Source organism: Anser brachyrhynchus (assembly GCF_964034855.1).
Source record: "Anser brachyrhynchus genome assembly, chromosome: 18".
NCBI lineage: Eukaryota > Metazoa > Chordata > Aves > Anseriformes > Anatidae > Anser > Anser brachyrhynchus.
Window position 1 is genome coordinate 3,361,707 of NC_137711.1, and position 21,912 is coordinate 3,383,618.

The 21,912-nt window shown below is 43.1% G+C and overlaps 1 protein-coding gene across 2 annotated transcripts in view; it reads left to right on the plus strand.

Moving 5' to 3' along the window:
• The first annotated feature begins 337 nt into the window (after positions 1-337).
• Positions 338-21,912, plus strand: part of PRKCA (protein kinase C alpha) — a 154,317-nt gene continuing 132,742 nt past the window's right edge. The window contains exons 1-2 of one of the 2 annotated variants that reach the window (XM_080560601.1): positions 338-686; positions 3,501-3,532. In XM_080560601.1, coding sequence (XP_080416727.1) covers positions 514-686; positions 3,501-3,532 — 205 coding nt within the window. In that variant the 5' untranslated portion in view covers positions 338-513. The remainder of the gene's footprint in view (positions 687-3,500; positions 3,533-21,912) is intronic. The other variant, XM_080560602.1, reaches the window with a different exon arrangement.

Consider the following 21,912-nt stretch of genomic DNA (forward strand, 5'->3'; position numbering starts at 1 on the left):
AGCGCCGCGTGCTGTGCGGGCAGACGCAGGCGAAGAGTTGGGCACGGGGGGCTGCAGCAGGAGACGGGGGCAGCCTGCGGGGCGAGGTGGGGGTAACGGGGCCTGGGGGCACTGCGCCCCTGGGGGCTGCGGGAGGGGAAAGGGCCGGTGCTGGGGAGGGGTGTCGGCGCCTGGGGGGGGTGTCGTGCAATGGGTGAGCAGTGTGCGCTGTGTGTGCAATGTGTCTGCAGGCAGGCAGCCCCGCAGCAGGTGCCGGCGCCCCGCGGCCCCCCCCCCCCCCATCCCGGTGCCGCCCCGCCCCGGGCTCGCTCTGCCCCCGCGGGCGGAGCAGGAGGCGGCGGGGCCCGTGGCCGGGATCCTCCTCCCGCTCCCTACGCCCCGCTCCGACGTCAGGCAGGAGCGGGAGGCAGCGCCCACCGCCGGGGCCGGGGCCAGAGGCTCGGCGGCCGCCGGACGGGGCGGACGGCGGCGGCGGCGGAGGAGGAGGAGGAGGAGGAGGAGGAGGAAGGCGCTATGGCCGACGTGTTCCCGGGCTCCGAGCCCGCCGCGGCCCCGGACGCTGCTCGGCGCTTCGCTCGCAAGGGAGCCCTGAGGCAGAAGAACGTGCACGAGGTGAAGGAGCACAAATTCATCGCGCGGTTCTTCAAGCAGCCCACCTTCTGCAGCCACTGCACCGACTTCATCTGGTGAGGCTCCCTCCCCTCCCCTCTCCGCCGCGCTCCGGGACTCCCGCTGGGGGCGGCCGCCTTCCTCCCTCCCTCCTCTTCCTCTCCCCTCCGGAGCCCCCCGGTGCCGCCGTCCCCGGGCAGCGCCGTTCTCCTCCCGGCCGGCTCCGAGCCCCCCCCCGCCACCACCACCGGGTGCTGGGAGCGCAGCTGAGCCCCCCCGGGGGGTGGAGGGCCGGTCCCGGTGTTTGGGGGTGCCCCCCGCCGTGCTCCCCTCCTTCACCTTGGCACCGCTCCGTGCCCCCCGTCGCAGCCCGGCATGGGGGGCGCGCGGTGCCGCCCCCGCCGCCCCCCGCGGTCGTCCCGAGTCCAAAAAAAAAAAAAAAAAAAAAAAAAGCCTGCAGCCGGAGCGAGGGCGGGGAGGGAGGGAGGAAAACTCTTCCTATAACCACCCACCTCGCTCGGCCGGCCGGGCACAGCACCTCCCGGCCCGGCACAGCACCTCCCGGCCCGGCACAGCACCTCCCGGCCGGGCCCTGTGCCCGGGGGGGGGGCCCCCGCTGCCGCCCCGGGGTGGCCGCAGCCCGCCGAGGGGCTGGGGGGGCTGCAGCCGGCCGGGGAGGGCGCCCCGCGTGTGCTCATGCGCCTGGGCACAGCCCTGTGCCTGCCCTCCGGAGTTTCCTTCCCTCTGCACGCCCAGGGGAAGGCTGTGCCCGCTCCTGAAACGCTTCCGATGGATTTGAGGAGTAAGGGGGGAGAATAAGGAGTGGGCGCCTGTAGAAGAAACAAGGAAGAAACAGGACGACTTCTTTGCTTTGATTTCCTTGGTTTGTGGTTTTCTCATATTTGGAGGAAAAAAAAAAAATAATAAAAAAGCGAAGTTCAGCGTTGGAAAAGTTAGGCACCTTGGGAAAGTGCCTCAAAATGAATCCAGAGCAGGCTGCGCTGCAGGTGTGGGAACGCAGCGGGCTTCTTGTCCGCGGCGACAAGTGGCACAATAAAAAAACAAAGCCAAGGGCTGCGGTGAGAAGAGGCACCTGACAACAGGATGGGTTTGAAAGTGAAAGGATATCCTGTCGCTGACAGGTGGCAAGAGGAGCTGCGCTCTAGCCCTTTCCTGCTAGCGAGGCTAGGAAGCTCCGAGCATTCATCAAAGGAGCATGTGACAGCTCTGAAACTTGTTTCGGTTCCCCGGCTGAAGATAGACAGGTCTTGAATAAGTGCCATGCACCGTGAAAAATGCTTCATCTATTTCCAGAACGACACGTGGCTATTAACATATGCTTTAAGGTATAAGGAATAGTAAAAACAGCCTTTCAATGAACTGTGCAGAGAGACTTTTTTCTTAGATTACACTTGACCATGGAATATTGGCTAAAATAATTCCGTGCCTCTCTGTCTTCTTAAACTGCCTGATTGGTTTCTGAAGTGCTGCCGTGTTTCCCAAACATTCTCCTTAAAACACGTTGCTCCTGCCCAGGGAGCGGGGTGCTGCTCCCTGCTGACCTGGGGGCGCTCAGCTCGGACACAAAGGGCTGGCGGGACTGTTGGAGCAGATACCGTAGCAATGCCCTTTACAACAGAGACCGTCTAAAAAGAAAAAAACAAACAAGACAAACAACCTAAAGCCTGTTTCGTGTTCTTAGTTCTGTTGTCCCACAATTGCATTTGCACCCTTGCATGTTACTTGTGTGAAGACAAGTGATAACAGCAACAGAGTGACATTAGGGTAGAGTTGCAGGCTGCCAAGTAAGCAAGCAACGTTGTATTTCTTCTGGGTTTCTTAGTTTGGGCCTATCTATAACAGTACCTGGGTGTCTTTGCAGTAGGAATTTAGAAAAAATGTGAAGCTGTGTAACATCCCTTTCCACCTGATGTAACAGCGTAGTAAAGAGTTTGTCCCTTCTCTAAATAAATTAATAAAAAAGTGGGAAAACGGATATACTTCTTAAAAATCACTTCTACAAAGTTCCTAATTAGACTGCGTGTTAGCTGCGAGCAGCCTCCTGCCTGGCTCCTGCGGTGCCTGCCTCTGGTGGGTTTCTCTCTTGGCGTAAGCAGCTCCAGCTCTCCAGATGAAAAACATCCTACAAAGAGGGAAAACGCAGAGAAATGTTTATAGGTCAGATACTCCAAACATTTATTTTTGTGGAAAGAGAATGTTGAATGTTTAAAGGCAAACAAATAAACACAAGCAACAATGGGGCAATTTGGCGCAGGTGTTGGAACTTTGGAGAGCGTTTCGGACACGGGTGTGTGGCTGTATTCACTGGGGAAGGACTGCGTGCACGGTTGTTAGAGAAATGAAGGAAGTAAGCTGGAAGAATAACCAGTATGAAACCAGTGGGTCCGTTGTCTCACTTAGATTGAAACAAGCAACCTCTTTAACCTGCCTCTGTTCCGTACAACAGGCTGAGGCACTGGTGTGCATCGCTAAAATTGGGACTAGAAACTGTTGTGTTTGTTTCCTAGGTCTTCTCTGGAGCTTGGGTTATTTTATATTGCTGTTAAGTATAGATCTGGCATTAAGTGAGTTGAAATATTATGCGATAGTCCCAGTTAATAATAATTGTAGATCCAAAGTAGCTTGTGAAATAATAATAATAATAAAAAAAATTGTTGTCAGAAGCTGGAATTATGTAGCCGGTGACAGCTATTGTTGTCTGCTTTGCAATGGGTGGGCTGTTCTGTGGTGTACATTTTTAAATCTGTTGCTATTTTAGCAAAATCTAAAGTAATTTAATAAGAAACTATTTCTACGTTGTTATTGATCAGTGAAAGGGAATGTTAACTAAGCATACTAAGACAGGTGTTTTTTTTTCTTTTTCTATGCAGGGGATTTGGGAAACAAGGATTTCAGTGCCAAGGTAAGCCACAAACGCTTTGTTGGCTAGTACGCTTTGTTGCATCTTACTCTGAAGGTAGCCAAAACTTGCCTGCAGCAGGAAGGAAACAAGCGTGGAAAATCTATGCAGGCATCTTTGCCTGTGTAAATTTTAAAGGAAGACAATTATTCAATTAAATAACTATTGGTATTTATATTGTATACAGTGAACAATCAAGTCATTGTGATAATGCGAATAAAAAGATGTTATCTTTCTTAAATCTCCTCACAGTAAATATCATATAATCTGCATATAGTGCAGCTTCTAACTTTTCATGAAAATAATCTGTGCAATTTAGCTTTTGCAGAGACCATTTTTTCACATCAGAAGCTCTCGTCTGTGTGGGCGTCTTGGAAAATGGATTCACTTTTTAGTCATATGGCTTCCTTTCATAACCCAAACTCCCTGTTTTTAATTTTCATACGTTGTATGTTTAGGAGGACCTTTGGTTTGAATTACATTTTAGGACAGGCAGCATTTTTCTCTGTTAATGTAATATTCAATTACAAAAAAATTACAAAGCCACCAAAAAAAAAATCACCAATTTAATAAATTCTACTAACCTTGAGAAACTGAAAACTGATAAAGTGGAAGATAACTATATGCATGCAAACCAGAACGTGAACTACTGTAATCTCACATATTCTGTGCTATTGCCAAATTCCTATCATTATTCAGTGCTTAATTGTAAAATAACCACACCCAACTATTGTTCTTCCTTTTCTATGTCACATGCTTACTGATGAGGCTTTTTGCTGTCCCTTCTCTTCCCTCACCTTCTTCCCTCCCACTTCACCTGCAGGTGTACCTTGTGTATGCATTAGCTCACCTTTTGCTTGTTTCATTCATTACATGTTTTAGTGGTCATTTGCTAACGCTTTAGAGTGTATTTGACTATCCTGAATGTTGTATTTACTTATTAGTTGATGAAATTATGGATTCTGTGGTATTTTTGTGAAAATTGATGTTAGTTGGTACTTCCTGAAGTTAAACCTTTGTGAAACCGAATGTAGATGAGGTGTCTTTCAAAGATGTTGCAATATATTTTTCTTTCTTCAAGTAGAGACTTGCAGAGCGACTGTGGGGCATGGCTAATACATACAGCGAAAATGTTGCGTGCCCTGTTAAGGCATGGTAGGAATGCAACCACGGTTTTACCACGAATCTTGCGCGCAATTTTGTCTCTGTTCCAAAATGTTACTATGAAATTCTGTGAATATCCTCCATTTTTTTTTTTGCTACTCACCACTTCAGAGCAGCACTATATGGGTCAGTCTGTGGTCCTCCGTTATAATGGAGTTGCATTTCCTCCTGAATCCCATTCAGGATGGCTGAGTGGTTTCTGGCTAAGGAATTATTTAGATGTTCATTAGAGATTTCCATTGGTATATAGAAAATAGTTGGAGCTGCGTTGAAATTATACAGTTATCGTTCTTATGTTTTGTAATTTGCACAGTGCTGACTTTCTTCCCTCTTCTCATCAGGCAGCTAGTGGCTCATGGTGCATGCAGTCCCCTGCCAGATTTAGTGTGGCAGTTCGTTTCCAGAATTTGGTCCTCTGTGGCTGGAATTCCTTCTACTGTTGTAACTGTAGCAATGGAGGAATAGTTTTGTCTGATAAGTACTAATCTTTGTGAAGCTAGCTAAAAATTTTAATCCAGTCTCATCTTCCCAAATGAGGAAACATAAGCAAGAATGAAAGCAATAGATCTGCCTACTTTTTTTTTAAAATGCATTATTATTATTTTTAGCGCTTCAGAAGTGATGTTTTCCAGGAAACTAAATAAGTTCTAACCTGACTTCTGTCCTTATGAGGGTAAGCTTCTGCAGTTTCTCTTTAATGGAGGACGTTGCACTCCAGTGTTTTTTCTCTGTATTTTTGCACAGTCAAAATCTATAAGAAATATGGCTGGTTTTAATTCCAAGTTTTATGATAATTTGTAGTAACTTATTGGTGTTGCACTGATAAGTTAAGTGTCTTAACTAATAAGTTCAGGAAGTGATGATTTGGGGTCTTTCATTTGTTTGTTTTTCTGAAATTCTCATTCGTTATATTTGATTGTAATCAAAGAGCATTCACGCTCTTGGGATGATAGTCTTGAAAAAATAAAAATTCCACGATAAACAGCTGAATCAAACTTTCCCTTCGGCTTTCTGAAGCTTCATTTGGGAAGTCACCAGCTAAAGCTGAAAGGATAAATGTAATGATTGAAGTCAGTGAGCATGTGAAGAATTAAATAAACCTGTGTGAAACTAGAAGGCAGGTTGCAAAACAAAACAAACAAACAAACAAGAAACCCTAGCTTTTTAGTTTGCTGCCTTTACAGAAAAGAAAGGCAAATGAAAGAACATAATGGAAATTTCAGTATGACATGAGGGAAAGGAAAAAATATTACAGTGGCAGTTCATGATATAGCTGAAGTCCTTGGTTTGTCAGAGTTTCCATTGTAAGAAGCTGTTTCAGCTCTGTTTTCAAGACTTGTTGTTAAATCTCCCGCTAGACAGAAACTTGACACCAGGCAGGTTTCAGAGGTGGGTGGTTTTGTTATTTCCAAAGTCGCTTTACGTTCCTCTGGTCTTCGTTACCAAAGGGAAGAGGAGAGGTCTGTAATTATAATGCACTGAAATTAAGTGGTACTCGACTCTTCTAGAATAGAGTAGTTCAGCTGGAAGGGACCTACGGGGACTGCAGGGAGCAATGAGGCCTCCTCTCGGCCTCCTGGCCTCTGGCCCAGACAAGCCGAGAGCCCTCGGCCTCTCCTCTCAGGACGTGCCTTCCAGCCCTCCGCTGGCTTCGCCGTCCTCCTCTGGATGCATCCAAGCATCTCCACATCCTTTTTGTACCCACACTGTGCTCGAGGGGAGGCCGTGCCATATTCTTAAGAAACCGCAGTTATTTTACAATGATTTGTGCCCACAGTTCATGATTTGATGATTCTTTCACCTAACTTAGTGCTTATGCATTATTAAATATTGCAGCTAACATGGTATGCTTTTATATATTTTAAAATCTTCTTTAAAAAAAGTGTCAAATGCAGTTCAAATGTTATTTTGAAACCACACCCTCAAAATAAAATATCTTTGTACATTTTTTTTTTTTAAAGTTGAAACTTAGATTTTAATCCTTAATGATATTTTTTAGCCATTAATACTTTTTCATTTGGGCTTGCTTTGAGCCTTGGAACATGTTTTCAGTTATATGTAATCCTTTTATATTTTCTGATTTCCATGCCTGTGTTTCTGATGTAGCGTTCAGCTTCAGCATTAAGCAAGAACCTTTAAATGTGTCCTGTGGAGTCAAAGAGAAAAATTTCCATTTATTATGTTAAAAAGCTTTGCAAAACTTTTTTTTTTTTAATTTTATTATTACGGGATCCCCATAAATTAGCAAAGGACAGCGAATTCAATTTTGGTATGGCTTTTAATGCCCTTAATGTAGCAGAGGTTCAGGATACAATTGCATTATTACTGTGCAATTGCTTAGCAAGAGACAGTCCAGGTCCTAAGTAGTTTTTCTTTCTTAATGTGAGTTTTCTAATGTAACTACTGTATATACCAGCAAATAGACATTCAGAGTTGCCACTTGGGTGTACAACTAAGTTGCAGATTAACTTTCTCCTAGGTATATTTTTCTTCCTTACTCCTATTTGTAGGATGCATTTTGCTGTTGTTGCCGGTTGTTGAAATTTGTGTTTTACAGTCTGTTTATACAAACATAAACTGTTCTAAAATACTGTGCTTTTGAAACAAGAGCTCGTATTCTGCTGGTTTGTTTTTCTGCTGGTTTGTTTTTCTGTTGATTGTCTTTGTGGTAGTGAAAACATGAAGGTAAGACTCTTCAAGAGAGTTATGGCTTTGTTTGGATTTCTTCAGCTGTCAAGCAGAACAGCAAGCTGTCAGGGGCACTGAAAGCTTTCTTCTAACATGCACCTGGAAACACTGCAAGGGAAATGTGAAAAATGGAATCATCTAAAACGTTTTTCTGAGTCTGCCACTGTACGAGCATTCCTCTTGTAAGAAATCAGACTTCAAATTAAGCAAGCTTTTAAGTTAAATTTTGGCTTCGTTTTTGTTTCGATACTCATTGTTACATCCTGAGTAGAATCTATATTTGTTCCTTTTGGTTTGATTTCTAAGAAAATTTTGTGGGTTTTTTGGTTTGGCTTTTGTATTGTTTTTGTATCTTTTTTTTTTTCCCAGTGAGCAGAGCACAGCTAATAATGATTCTTTAGGGTTTGAAGGAAATATGTGGAAAAACATGTATTCACATATATTCTGAGACTGATTTAAGTTTGGAACTGAAGGCCCAGCAAGTTCCTTGAGTTGAAAATATATTTAGTTGCAGTAATACAAATGTAATGAACTCCTGCTCCTGCTCAAGGGCCTGCTGTTAATCCTCTCCCAAACATGCAAGATTTGTAGTCGTTAACTGCACAATTTCCCTCTCTCACGTGATTTCTGCAGCATCTACTGAAGTGCAGTGTTTTGCTCTAGTCCAGCTCTGAAGTACGTTTGGCTTGAGGATAATAATTGGCCAAGGGAGAGGTTCACATGCATTTTCTAATTTATGTAAATAGAAATTAGAGAAATCAGTTAAAGCAGCTGATTATATTTAGCTAATCTGTGTAACTATTGCTCTTTCCAATTCTGTTCTATCTTCATTCTTTCAATTTATTTTCATAATATCTCTTAATGAATGTTGGATTTTAACTGAAGTAGCTATGGTAAGCTTTTTGGGACAGCCTGTATCATGCTAGGCGCGTTTCCTCATGCAGCTGGTGCTAGGCTAGTTACACATCCATCCTAACTACTTCAATAGAGATGGAAAAGGTTGGATTTTAGTCTTTTTTTTACTGTCCTTGCAAATATCGTAGCACTTGCGCGTTAAATCAGTGGTTGATTCCCCTCCCCCCCCCTTTTTTTTTTTAAATCTGCTGGTTCTTGACCTCTCTTCTACACTGAAAAGACCAAAGAACCCACTGGTGCCTCCTCCTTTTAAAATCTGTTTTCATTCAAAATGTTGTATTAAAGATCTTGTGGGGGCGTGTGTCCAGAACTCATTTTTAATGCTGTATCTGTGGTCTGAAGACTTAAACCGATGAAACCTGAACACCTGTGACCTGGTTTACATATACAGGTTTTATTAATTCTCAGTTCTGTTATAGCAGGCTTGTAGGGGAAGCAGCATAATTAATTCTTTATTGTGGATAGGTCAAGGCTTAGTTCTTAGTTTCCCATCCTGCTATTTGTGTTCCCTCAACAGTTTCTTGTTCATTTCACTACATTCGGTTTTCTTTGCAACAACAAAAGAAAAGTTAATAAAGAAAAATGTGTTACATTGCTGTGCTACTTCCCATAAAAATATTTTCTGTCTTCCTTACTTGGAAATGTTTTTGCCAAGGGTGGATAAGCTGCAAAGTTCCCCTCTCTGTGCCAGAGCTGTTTCTCTGGTATCATTATCATTTCTATGGTAAGAGCGGGTATTACCGACCGCGGTTTGAACAATGTGTGTGTTTTGCTGTGTGCTCTTTGTAGTAATTACTCATGTGCTACAGTTTACATTATCTAAGGTTTCTATAAGCCTGAGACTGAGAAATGAATTCCATGGAAGTTGTTACGAGTCCGTGGCTGCTGATGCTTTCTGCGTAGCTTAAAGGTCAGCATGAATTCTTTGGAGAGGGAGACTTAATATAGATATACTTAAAGCAGCTGACTTTTTAATATATTTCCATGCATTTAACTTGGAGGCATCTGTTCAATAATGGAACCCGAGAGCAAAACAAACAACAAAAGAAAACCAAAAACAACAACCAAACTGGGAGCACAAACTGTGTTTGTACACAGATCGTTTCCATCATTCCTCTGGCCAGCTTTGTCCTGCCCATTGGCCTTCTTCCCTCCGTCTAATCTGTGGACTCCTTCTCAAAGGACAATAATTCTAATGATCTGCACTTAATCTGACATGCAGATTACAGGCACAGAGATAGGATGCTTGTTATGCGTTTGTCTTGTCAGCTTTTATTTATCTGTTCTTCCCCTCCTTCAGCTGTCCCTTTCCTTCCCCTTGCAACATATGTCCCATATTGTGAGGAAACATGGGCCTGTTAATTGCCTGAGTGTAAGTCGCGATTCTGTTCCTGTTGAACTCTGACAGATCTTGGAAAAATTACTCGTGTTCCAAGTTTTTACTGAGAACAGCAGTGACAGATGTCGGGACTCAGGAGTTTTATCTGCAAGTGTGGTTACACGAGGAGCGCTGGTTTGGGCCAGGAAAGCTGCTGGAAAGGTGCATCCGTGTCGTCCCTGCAGACTGTGCCCCAGCTGATAGCACTGGGTGGCTTGGAGCACTTTTTGGGGAAACCAAGGAGAAAGCTGCGTTGTAGGAGCATGTCTAACGTCCTCCAGGTGCTAAAGGGCCTCCTGGGTCACACTGCGGCTAATCCGCCGCAACACCCCTGGAACACGGGTGGTGTGGGTGCTCTAGCAGTGTTTCCCTCTACAAAACTGTTCCCATCAGAGTATTAATTGGTAGTTAATGGAGATGTATACGTTATGCTTCTGGCAGTTGTTTTCTATGCAGGTCTGTTGCCTCTGAGCATCGCTGCTCTAGAAAAAGGTCTGTAGGCGCCTTCCTCAGAAAAGGGAAGATTCCCTGTTACTGCGGTCATGCATGCCACACACACACAAATAATAAAAAAATCTATGCATCAAATAAAAATGCGTGTACGATACACAATTCACTGAATACACAATTCATTCAATGTAGACCATGACAGTAAAGTAGAGAAATATGCCATTGTACTACTTTTTTTTCTTTCTAGAAAATTTCTTAATATTGTGCTTGTGCTTGGAACATAATTACATTTTATCTTGCAGCAAAAGTTCTTTGTTTAATTTTTTTTTCCTCTTGTATTACATTTCAAGGGCAGAAACATCTTCACCCTTCCCACACTTCTGACGTGAAGTTTTGGTTTGTTTACTTGAATTTGTTCGATATCCCAGCAGTGTGTTCCAGTTAAAAGAAACTGACTGTTCCAGTGCCCTGGGTGCAGTTCTGTGAAGCTCTTCAGCTTCTAATTAAACAAGTGGGAGTGATAGCTCATTCCGAGTTGACAGATAAACCAGTTTGAGACCTGGGGAAGATAAAGTTTGGCATATTCTTTATTTTCCCTCGTGTTTGAGTGTAATACTACACATCAACTGCTGCTACGCAGCCACATATGGTGTTAATTTTATACAAGATTTTTGCAAATGTAAATGACTTATGCCATGAGCGGAATTTAATGAAATGTTGGAAAGAGAGTTGCAGAAAGATGAAGAAAACAGATTTCCCTCCTGAGATGCATTGAGATTTATTTATTTATTTATTTTTATTTTGTGTGTGTGTCTGGGGGGGATCGTTTCTCTTCGAGGTGAAGGGTGAAAATAATAAGTTATTTAATTAATACTTCAGGCTCTATTCCCCAGCTTTTACCTCTGCAGTAGAAGATATAAAAGTCTGAGAAATGACTTGTGTATAGTGGGTAACAGGAACCACCTTTACGTGTTTGTAGTTCTTGTAGATGCTGCAGGTCGGAGTGCTGCGTGATGAGGTTGTGTAGGGCTCTAGAGTGCTTGGGAGGCGGTTAGCGGCTGTTAACCTCTCAGTTGCACATTTTGTGAATATTGCCTTCCGTGAATGCCATTTGTTACAGTTACCTTGCAAGCCTAATGCATGCACATGTATCTCTTGGTGGGTTTCAGTCTTATTTACTTTGATTTTTGAGTTACAATTTGATTTTATTTGATTTAATTATAATTACATGAATATTTTCTCATCATTTACAGTCACATGTATAGACTGTTGACACTGTCAGAAGGGTGTCTGTGAAGGGACAATGGTCAACTCAGCTTGTATCACCTGTTCATTTACCTCATGTAATAATTGTCAGGTTGTTTTCTTCATTTTTCTTGCTTTTTGTTAAGAAAATTACCCATCTTCAAAACACCAGAATAGTAATTTTAAAATAGTATTGCAACCATCACTCCTCTTTTCTTTGGTCTTAATAAAAAGAATTGTATAAAACTATTAATTATTGGATATCTTGTAAACGTTTGCATGTAGATAAATGAGGCTTCTGATTGCATTGGAAGTTGCAATTTTTATTCTGCAGCAAAATTTTATAAAGATAATATTTCTGAAAATTATTTTCCTCCAAGTGATCCTTAAAATGATAGAGTAATGAATAGTGAATATTGGTAACAATTTAATTAACAGTTGTCAAGTTATAAATCTACATAAATCTGGTGTTTAGAAATTAGCCTGCCTTATGCTTGCATTTCAAAAGCACTAATAATGTACATGAGTGTGTCTACTTGGTGTATGTTAAAAATTAAATAGTAACTCAGATTGGATCAGATACTGTGCTTCGTTATTTTAGTATTAAACATGGAAAAAGTACATGCTACAGGGTATGGATGGAGGGTAGACGTTCTCATTTTGAAAAGCTTTGAACTTTCCTGTGTTCAATGGTTCTCGGTCACTCTTTCCAAAGCACAAATATTTCACTCCTCATTTTCATTTAAAATTAATAGCATCTTAGCTTCCCCAGAATGTGTGATAAATGTGTTATTTTAGTTCTTGATTAAACAAAACATTTTTCATGTACTCGGATGAGTTGGAGGAAGCTTCTTCTTTCAACTTTCAGCCTGCCGGGTTTCTATTTTGCCCTTTACTCACCAGCACGTCTGCCAGAATCCACTTCAAAACATTGTTGTCCTGAGGAATTGGTCTTGTTAATGTTAAAGCATTGGTAACTTTTACATTTTGGTGAAGAGTGCAGGAAGAAGCCTTATCTTGTGGTCAGCTGTTGTGTATGTTAGTATTTCAGTGGCTTGATCTTGAGATTTTCTCAATTTAACGCTAAATCTTAGGAAACAATCGTGGTCTGAGTGCTTATCTTCCCTCCGCAGATAAGCTGAAACTAACTTCTGGCAAGTGCAAAACACTCCCCCTTGTAATTGCTTTCAGAGTTAAATGTCTTTGCAGTTTCACTGTTTCCCTGTCCATTGCAAAATTCCCCGTGCACAAAGGTTTTTGGTGTCCTGTCTTCGGGTACCCCTGGCTGTCCAGTGCCTGCCTCTTTCTTTGCCCCGTCCTGCTGCCCATGGGGCTGATGTCCCCGGCTAGGAGCCAACGTCCAGCCGGAGGTGATGGGATCTCTGGGTGACAGGGATGGAGGAAGGGACCTCATTGGGAGAACCCTGGGGATGTCCCTGAGAACTGAGCGTATTACTCAGAGCTGTTCTGTGGCTTCGAGAGGTAGTGGTGGGTTTTTGTTGCTGTTGTCTTAGGGATTTTTTAGTCTTATTGACGTGTTAAGCTGTACGTGGATCATAGGTAGAATTGTACCTGAGGCATTTCTGGTTTGGAAGTGTTTAAAGGGTGCTGTATCCCCCTTTGATCCACAGAGGATTTCTGTGTGTCTGAAGATGACATCCTGCTAGTTGGCGGCAGCTTCTGGGTATCTTGATTTTCTCCTATTCCAGATTCTTATAAAATTAATAGAAATCAACCGAACAAGCCCCTGAATTTGACTTAGGTTCTCTATGTTAGTTTCTGAATTGCCTGTGCAGTAGTATTCCTGATTTGCCTCTAAAAGGAGCATTGTCCCACAACACGGTTTCTAAAGAGAGCTTTAAAATGCAAGTGGGTATGTTTTAAACGTTTTTCTTAGCGGCATTGTTTCCTACAAGATCGTATAGTCATCATGTCAACTGCACAGCACGCTATCGTATTAGATGACTTTACTCTCTGCTGTTATGTATGCTGCTGCCAATTGTTTCTCCAAATACTTCTTCCAAGTGTTTTGTTCTGCCTTAGGTACCGGGTGCCTGACACATCTTGTAGGCTGTAAAGCTGATGCCTGCCCTTGCCGACTTGCAGAAGGCAGTGAAGCTTATTGCTAAGATTTCTGCAAAACTCAAGTCCTGCTTCAGCTTCCTGGGGCTGTGTAACGAGGAACAGTTCAGTTTTGATGACTCTATGAAGTTCTGTTCATTTAATTAAGCTCAAGCACGGGTTTGCTTGGCTGAACTTTTTTCAAAACCAGAATTGTAGTTTGTGTATTAGTGGTACTGCTACAAGGCCAGGTGTAATTTTCATTTTAGTATACAAGTACATTGTTACAAACATTTAAGGGTTGTATTTTATTCATGACCTTGCGTATTTTGTATTTGCATTTGGTGGAAGCAAATGTTTTACATAATTTCTGCGGGTTTGGCTACTATATAACAAGTATCCCTAAGACAAGAAGGTACCTTAAGTTCAGAGTACTTCTGAAAATCTGCAGAACAGAATATGGCAGGCTGCCTTAGTACCTGGGACAGATATAATGAAACAGAGTTTTTTTCTTTTATTATTATTATTATCAGTAATAGAGTAGAAAACAGAATAAGAACACTGTAAAATGCCCGATAAAGGAGATTTCTGTATTGGGAAGACATATCTTTGTCACCACTTCATTCCTTTCCTGGTTTCTCTAGAAGGTCTTTGATTTTTGTTTGCTCTCCATGCCTTAAACTTCTCTCTGGGTCCGTGGTGTTGTGCACATTTGCACTCATCTGCTGCAACTACAGCTCTGGTATTTAAAGTACCCAGTTGCTGTAATGGGCATACTGGGACACGAAAGTCCCAAGGCTTTTTACTGCTACTGTCATCTTAAGTGCTTTTGAATCCTGACAGCTGTATGATGAAATGTGGGTGGCCAGGTTAATGTTACTGCCTTCATGTTAGAAGACATTTAGTGAGCAAATTCATTGATGCGAGGCCATGAATTTATGGATGCGTCATAACTTTGGAGTATTGATTATTTAAGTAAATGTGTAACTGAAGATGGATGAAGGGAATAAGAGACTTCATCATACATCATTAACGTATTGGGGAGGTCTAATTGGGTTTATGTAGGTTTTTATAAACAAGCTTTCTGCAGACAGCATTGATAAATATGCTCCGTAAATTTCAATGAAGTCCTAAACACTCTCCATGAAGCTTATTTTGTGATTTAAATCAATACATTAGAAGAATACTAATTGTAGAACTTAATAGAGAATTTGATTTTTAATAAATCTTGTTCTTTCTTGGCTTTTGTACAATTTATGCAAATATTGACCTTTGAATTCTCGTTGCCTGTGTTTCACTGAGCCTTTGAAGGGTGTGTGTGCGTGTGTATGGTATCATCTTTAGGCTTTTGTTGCAATAATTAAAAGGGCAGTGTCAGACGTACGGATCATTTGACATCTAACATGGCAAAATGAAGAGTAAATTGGTGATAAAATCAGCAGGGTTTAATTTTAGAACCATCAAATGTGAAGTGTAGAAAATGGAAACGAGGTTGGCCAGCGGGCAGCGTAACTGATGTATTTCCAGATCTTCCAAAGCACAATTCACATCAGTCCTGCAGTCGGACTCTTTATAACAGCGCAGGATCGCATTCATGTTGAGCTAATAAATGTTCCCCTTAATATTTTAAAGCCTGGATCTTCCAAGCTGCTTTATGTGAGTGGATCAGTATCACAGTCAATAGAACATCTACCTATTCTGTTGTTCTATATGGAACACCTATTGGGATCTGACCTTAATCTGCAGTTACCACTATAGGCTTTAGTAGTTATTTTTATTTGCCGTGCAGAGATCTTCTGAATAACCAAAGCCTTGTATTACACAGATTTCTGTGTTAATATTTAGTAAAGCAAGACTCCCTTTTTACAGAATGTTTAGTAACCCACATATGCTGGTATGTGGACAGGTTATCCTATAATTTCCATATATTTTTTTCTGAAGTGGAAATTATTTGCATGACCTGGTATTCAAATTTTAATTTACTAGCATTATAGTCTCTTAATTTTACTTCAAAATATTATGTCACATAAATAATCAATATCATTTACATTATGCTAGTTATGCCGGTCTGTAAGGGCAGAGCTGTAAACTCCATCTGAAAGATTCATTGGATAAAATACATGCCCCACCGGGAGAGAGCGGCCGACTTGCTGACCAGGCACAGCAGTTCTCGTTATACACACCTCTCCCCTAACAGCAATGAAGAACCAGCCAGGAGAAGACACAACCCTTACTTCAGAGGTAACTCATAGGATGGCTTTGTCCCCTGCGCACGTATAATGCCTAAAACCTCTGGGTGAAATCACCTGGGCGTGCTGTTCTTCAGAGTTCAGCTGCCTATCAAAGCACAAAGCCTGGCCTCTGGGGACGGGCTTGCTGCCATGTCCCAGCTAGCGTGTCCCATCCTGCTCTTTTCCACAGTTTCTGTTGTGCTCAGTGCATGCGTAGTCCCCAGGGCCACTGCTGAGCACAACTTGAAGAGGCAGAGCTGGTGGTTTGTCCTGGACTTGGCTGCTTCAGCTACCCCGTGTCGTGCCTAAGTAGGTGGTGTATAATTGCTACCACGCTACACCGTGTTAATCCTGTTAGGAAAACCCTACACTCTATTTCTCAGCAAACAGAGATCTGCCAGACCTAACGATCCCAAGATGCCTATTTGTTTGCATTTTCCCTCATTTAAAAATAGTTGTCGATGGAGCAGAATACAATATACTTGCAATTTGTTCTTGGCAAGGAAGTCCTCATCACTTAAGACACAACTTTCCCGTAGTGCTCTTGGGTTGTGTGTGAGGAAGGCTTGGCCGATGTGTTTTGTGGAGGGAGGAACTTGCTCCTTAGGCCAAGTTGGGTCTGTAGTTGCTGGTGAGTGTCAGGGAGACTGAGTTCTTCCATTCAGGTTACCTTGCTGTGTGCAGTTAATAAAAATAAGAGGAAGTAGAACAGGTGATGGGAAAGTGAATGACCTTGCTTGAGAAAGTGATCAGGAAGTATTTTTATTTTTTTTGTATGTGCTATCTGTAATATTGATAAGAAAATGTTTTTTTTATTTTTTTCCCCATTTCAGGCTATTTTGGAACTACAGATCACTTCATTCTAGTTCTTGTTGTGCAGGCAAACTATTTATGCCTAGGTTAAGGCTTAAAAACAGAGACTTTTATTTGTTCCGTGATCTCTCTTTCAGCAGTCAGAAATTCATTCTGACCCGATGGTGAGACGCAGGGTAACAGATGCAGCCTTTGGATCAACCAGCTCCAGCTTTTGTGTTAACCAGTCATCAGGAAATATCACTAAATTACTGGAGTACAAAACGCATCTGTTGGAAATATGTTTAAGTCTTTTGTGAAACAGGATGGGAAAAACCTTGCTAGAGTGGGGAGCGGCTTTAGTACCAGCTGTGCTGGACAGCAAAGCGTGGTCCATGTGAGTGAGCTCGTCAGAAACCTGAGCAGACCTGCTTGGAGTTGGGCTCCTGTGGCTTCTCTCCAACTGTTTTGTTCTCTGACAATCACCCCAGTGAATTCTGTGATTTGCTTGGGTTTCTGTCAGTTTGAAATCTTCCTGTGTGCAAGTCGGGGGTCAGGAGCCAGAAATGCATCTGTGGCTTCCCGAGAGTTAAAGCTTGCAGTTTTTAGGTGCTTGGAATTCTTCATTCAGTCTCAGCCTCGCTATGTTGCCTCCTTATTTTTGAAGGAACATGGTCTTAATTTCTGCATTAAAAGGACAGCCGTAGGACTGCGATTCAACCCTTTAACATTTCCTTAACCCTCACCTTTGGTATTTTGTTAATTTGTTCTAATGGCATAATCCATGTTGCCGTGAAGACGGTTCTCAAGGCGTGCTCTTAAAACCTGGTGCCCCGAGTGTTTTGTAACAGCGTGTCCCAATTCTGAAGCCTCCTGTCCTGTGGCCCTGATACAAGCATCCCCAGCATCTTTCCTTTGCTGCAGCCTCGTGCTCTGCATAGATGCTGGGAATATCGCTCCTCAAGTGGCAGTTACAGCACCCGTGCTTTGCAAGGTGCTGAAAGATAATGAGTGCTGTATTCCTTGCTAATCCAGCATAAAAAGCCAGTTTCTTTCATCACTCTTGGTAATGAATCCTTCCAAAAGTTCACAGGCTGAGAGTAGAAAAAAAATCTTCTGCTAATGCGTCTTTTGGACTTGGGCTTAGGAGAAGTAGAACGCTGGTTATTGTTGAACATGTGCAGCATCTGTAATAGTCCTAAAATTAGGCACTGCTGGTTTTAAAATGTGAAGTACTTTGAAGTTGAGTTAGGATGTGGAAACCTCTCGGAATATCTTATTCGGTAAGTTGTCTCATGAGACCAGTTAGCCCAGAGCTTCTATTGAACAACTTAAAATGTCAAAGCTTCCTTGGCTTCAGAACAGCTGTGTCCAAAAGGGCTTTTTTGTTGATGGGAAACTCTCTGCCTTCTGTAGCAGAGTGCACTAAACCATTGGATTTTTTTTTTCTAATTCCAGGTTATTTCCCTGATAAGAACCGTTTGTGGAGATGGTGTTTTCCTTTAGGGTTAAAAAAAAAAAAATCTGCATACGTTCTCTTGAGAAAATACCGAGGTTTCTGATAACATAACTTGTAACTTACAGATTCCTGATATGTTTAAAAGGCAGCAGATTATCAGAGATCCAGAAGTTCTAGTTCTCGTTAACAAACGAGAACCTGTGTGTGCATACCCTTCAGCTTTCTTTGTGCATGTGCACTTGCAGACCATAACATGCTTATGGCACTCTGTGAGTTAAAAGTATCTCTGGTTTCCTAAACGTTGTCTTTACTTAGTAACTCTGCATTTCTGTCTTCATTCAAGATTCTTGAAAATCACTGAAAATGCAGCTGCGTTAGGTCTCGCTTAAGTGTTAGAGTAATATTTGTTCCACCCATAAAACAGTGAAACTTAGCAGTGCTCGGGTGATAGGTTCTGCCAGAATCAAGGACGTGAGATAAATGTGTAACAGACACTTTGTTTATGAGCGCAAGCACGACGCCTTGTGCAAAGATGTGTTTGTTTTTACCAGGATCTTTGTCCTGAAGAGTTTGAGCGCTGAAGGGCTGAGGCAGTCTGGGACAGAGCAGGGCAGCTCGGAGCAGCGCTGCCTGCTTCCAGCCCCTCCTGCCTTCGCCCTTGCTCTTTATTCTGTGGTGTGTTTTGGGGGAGCTGCTGCCTTGTTTCCAAGCCAAATATTCCAGAGGAGGTCACTGTCTAGAAGCAGGGTCACTTCACGTTGCCTTTCACTGAGGAATCATTGTTATAATTTAGTTGCCTTACCTGAAGGAGTTATCTCCCTCTTCCATCCAGCTCTCTGACAGGGAAGCGTATTCTCTTCTAAACCTCCTTTGCCTTCTGCAGGATGCTGCGCGAGTGAAGCGCTGTTGAAAGGAGAACAGATGTATAATGTATCCCTTTCTCCATGGCTGCTTGCTCTGGAGTAATCTGTCCCTGGGATCATCCGTTTAGCTGGCACTAATTCAGTTCTGTGATGAGTTTCTGTAAACTGCAACAACCCTGCCCATGCCAGACCCCAGCTTGTCACTGCTCCAACATTGTCATTTTATCACTTGCTTGACAGGTGTGAACTTGTATTCTGATTTCTTAGTTAAGATTTTATGTATTTAGGTTGGGAAGTCAGTGCACTGCTCCCTTTTTTCTAGTCCCTTTCAGGATCTCACTGAGGAAATCTGTTCGGGTCTAAGGGTTTTTGCACATCATTTTGTACCCCAGCGGTGTCTGCCACGCCGGCATTGTTAAATTGCAGCTGAAAGGCCACATGCAAGGGCTGAAGAGGTAAATTTATGGTTTAGTCGCTGTTATTTGCACTGTATTTCCGAAATTTAGACTCCTTCTTGTAGAGCATGGCACTGTTTTTGGGCCATGGTTAAGACAAATTTTATCCAGTCATGCTCTCAGAATCTTGTTATCAGGGCTGGGTTCTGTTTTCAAAGAAGAAGCATTTTAAAAGCTCGTTGCAGATGGCATTCCATCTTTTGCAGATAATAAGGTTGCAATGTGTGACCAATGTGTCTTCAGAAAAAATGGGATGGTGATGGGTACTGCCACAGCCTTTGTGGAACAGACAATGATGCAGCAAATCAATGTCTGTACGATTTTCATTTTCTTTCTGGTAGAAACTTGGTACAGCTGTGTCTTAAAAAGCCTGGAAAAACTATTTATAGTAGTGGATAGCAACAAATTCAGCATGCTATCACCATCTTTGGGATGTTTCCTTATTTGAAACCGATGGAATGAGAAAGATGCATTAAAAATACAGAGTCCAACGTGGCTACAAACCTTCTCACGCATGGAATAATTTGCTCACCTTGACATTGCTGCTTTCATCCTGGCATTGGCTTTTTCATCGTCATACCCAGAGCAGCTCCTTTGACCTCTGTTCGGGTCTGACGCTGCTTCGGTGGCCCTCAAGCTGGAGGGAGAGCACACAGGGTGTACTGGAGGGGGCAGACGTGTGGCAGGGCTGTGCTGGAGTGGGGCAATGGGGCCAGAAATGCCCTGCCCCTGGCGCAGCTCCTGGGGTGGAACTTGTATAAGGGATTTTCTTCTCTTCTCTTTGCTCCTCTCCCAGCCTGGCAGGGATTTGCGCCTGGCAGGGTTTACCTGCCCTGAGTTCCTGCCATCAGGACAGGCATGTGGAAACGTAGGAGAAGGCGATGAGAAACAGGAAGAGGAGAAGAGGGAGCAGGAGGAGCCTTGGCAGAGGGCGAGGGACATGAATGGGAGCTGGATGCTGCCGGGCATCCCGCTCCCGGCAGCGGGCGGCAGCTGCCTGCACGCCTCGCTAAAGGTCTCCCGTGTTTTTCGAACACTGAATGGCAAGCTGCAGGAAAGGATGTGTTCCAAGGAGCTAAAACTTCCACAGGATGGTGTTTTGCAAGTATTTGAAAAAATTCAGTTTTTGTCTCACTGCGTTTTCACAACTTGGATCTTATTTGAAGTGAAGCATTTCCTTCTAGTTCTCAGAGTCTTCAGCAAGGCCTTAGGTGTGGGCTGTTTTTTTTTCTTTTCAGTTGCTGATATTTTATTATTAGCAATAAGTGAAGAGTGCTTAGTGATATTTCATTAAAGACTACTTGCATCAAAGCTGTAATTAGTAAACGGCAGGATGCTCAGATTCTATTATTTTGCTTTGCCACTAGCTGTCATTTTAGCATACGCAAAAATATTTTAGCAGTGTATCCTGAAGCAGTTCTTTTGATTCTTTAAATGTTAAGTTTATTCAATATTATAACCAGAAATCAATTTATAATGAAATTCCATGCCGCTTGCATCTTCTCCCGGAAGACTTCATCAGATTCATTTTCTTTTCTTATTCCCAACAAATTGCACTCTGAGCTTCACCAGTTAGCTACATGGGTTGAAAACGACCTAGAAACCCCTGCCCAGCGTGTTACATTACAGCCTTTTATTTCCAGATACCTTACGCGGAAGAGTAACTTCCATGACATGCGGAGTAGGAGAAGTCCAGCACCGTTTGCAGGGCGCTCAGTGCAGGAGCAGGATGTGTTTCGTGTGCCCCGTGCTGCGTTGCTGTGCAGGGTAGGAGCTTCTCTGAGCAACCTGGTGCCGTGCAGTAAGTCAGACCCATTGCTGCAAGTGCTGGATGTGTCTGAAATACTTCACGGTAATGGAAGATTAGCGTGGTATGAACCCCCGATATTATGAATTCCTTCAGGCACTGCTGCTGAAACGTGATCGTTCCCTGATGGGCAGCGGAGGGATGAGGCCGGGGGAGCTGCAGGGGAGCACCCCCTCTGTTGTGGGGCCCGCAGCTTGGCAGTTTATTCCTTGCCTTTATTCTGTTAACAACAGTCCCCAGGTAACGATTTGAAAAATTAGCATTATCATAGAGTCCTGGAATCCTGGAATGGTTTGGGTTGGAAAGACCTCAAATCCCATCTCGTCCCACCCCCTGACCCAGCCCAGGCTGCCCAAAGCCTCCCAGCCTGGCCCTGGGCACCTCCAGGGATGGGGCACCCACAGCTTCTGCCTGGGCCAGGGCCTCACCACCCTCAGTGTGAAGAATTTCTTCTTTACGTCTAATCTAAACCCACCTTCTTTTAGTTTAAAGCATTACCCCTTGTCCTATCGCTATTTATTTACATATATACTTGTAGGTAAGCTACTTATAAGCATATACAAGTATATACTTATTATACCTGCAATCTATTTTGTTTCTCCTATTTGAATAAAATACTTAGAACATTTGGGAACTGGCATTTCAGAGCCATGCCATTTTTAGCTTGCGAGGGGAATTTCTCACTTTTCCCTGCAGAACACCTCTGCCAAGGGAAGTGTCGTCTTGTTGGAAGTGGTAGGACTTCGCATGTCTTGCTTCGGAAGATCTGGAGCAACCACTCCACCTCCCCCAGACATTAATTATTACTCTTTAGAAATAATTAACTGAGGATTGTTGATACTGCCAGCCTCATCTTGGTACCAGATAATCTCTCC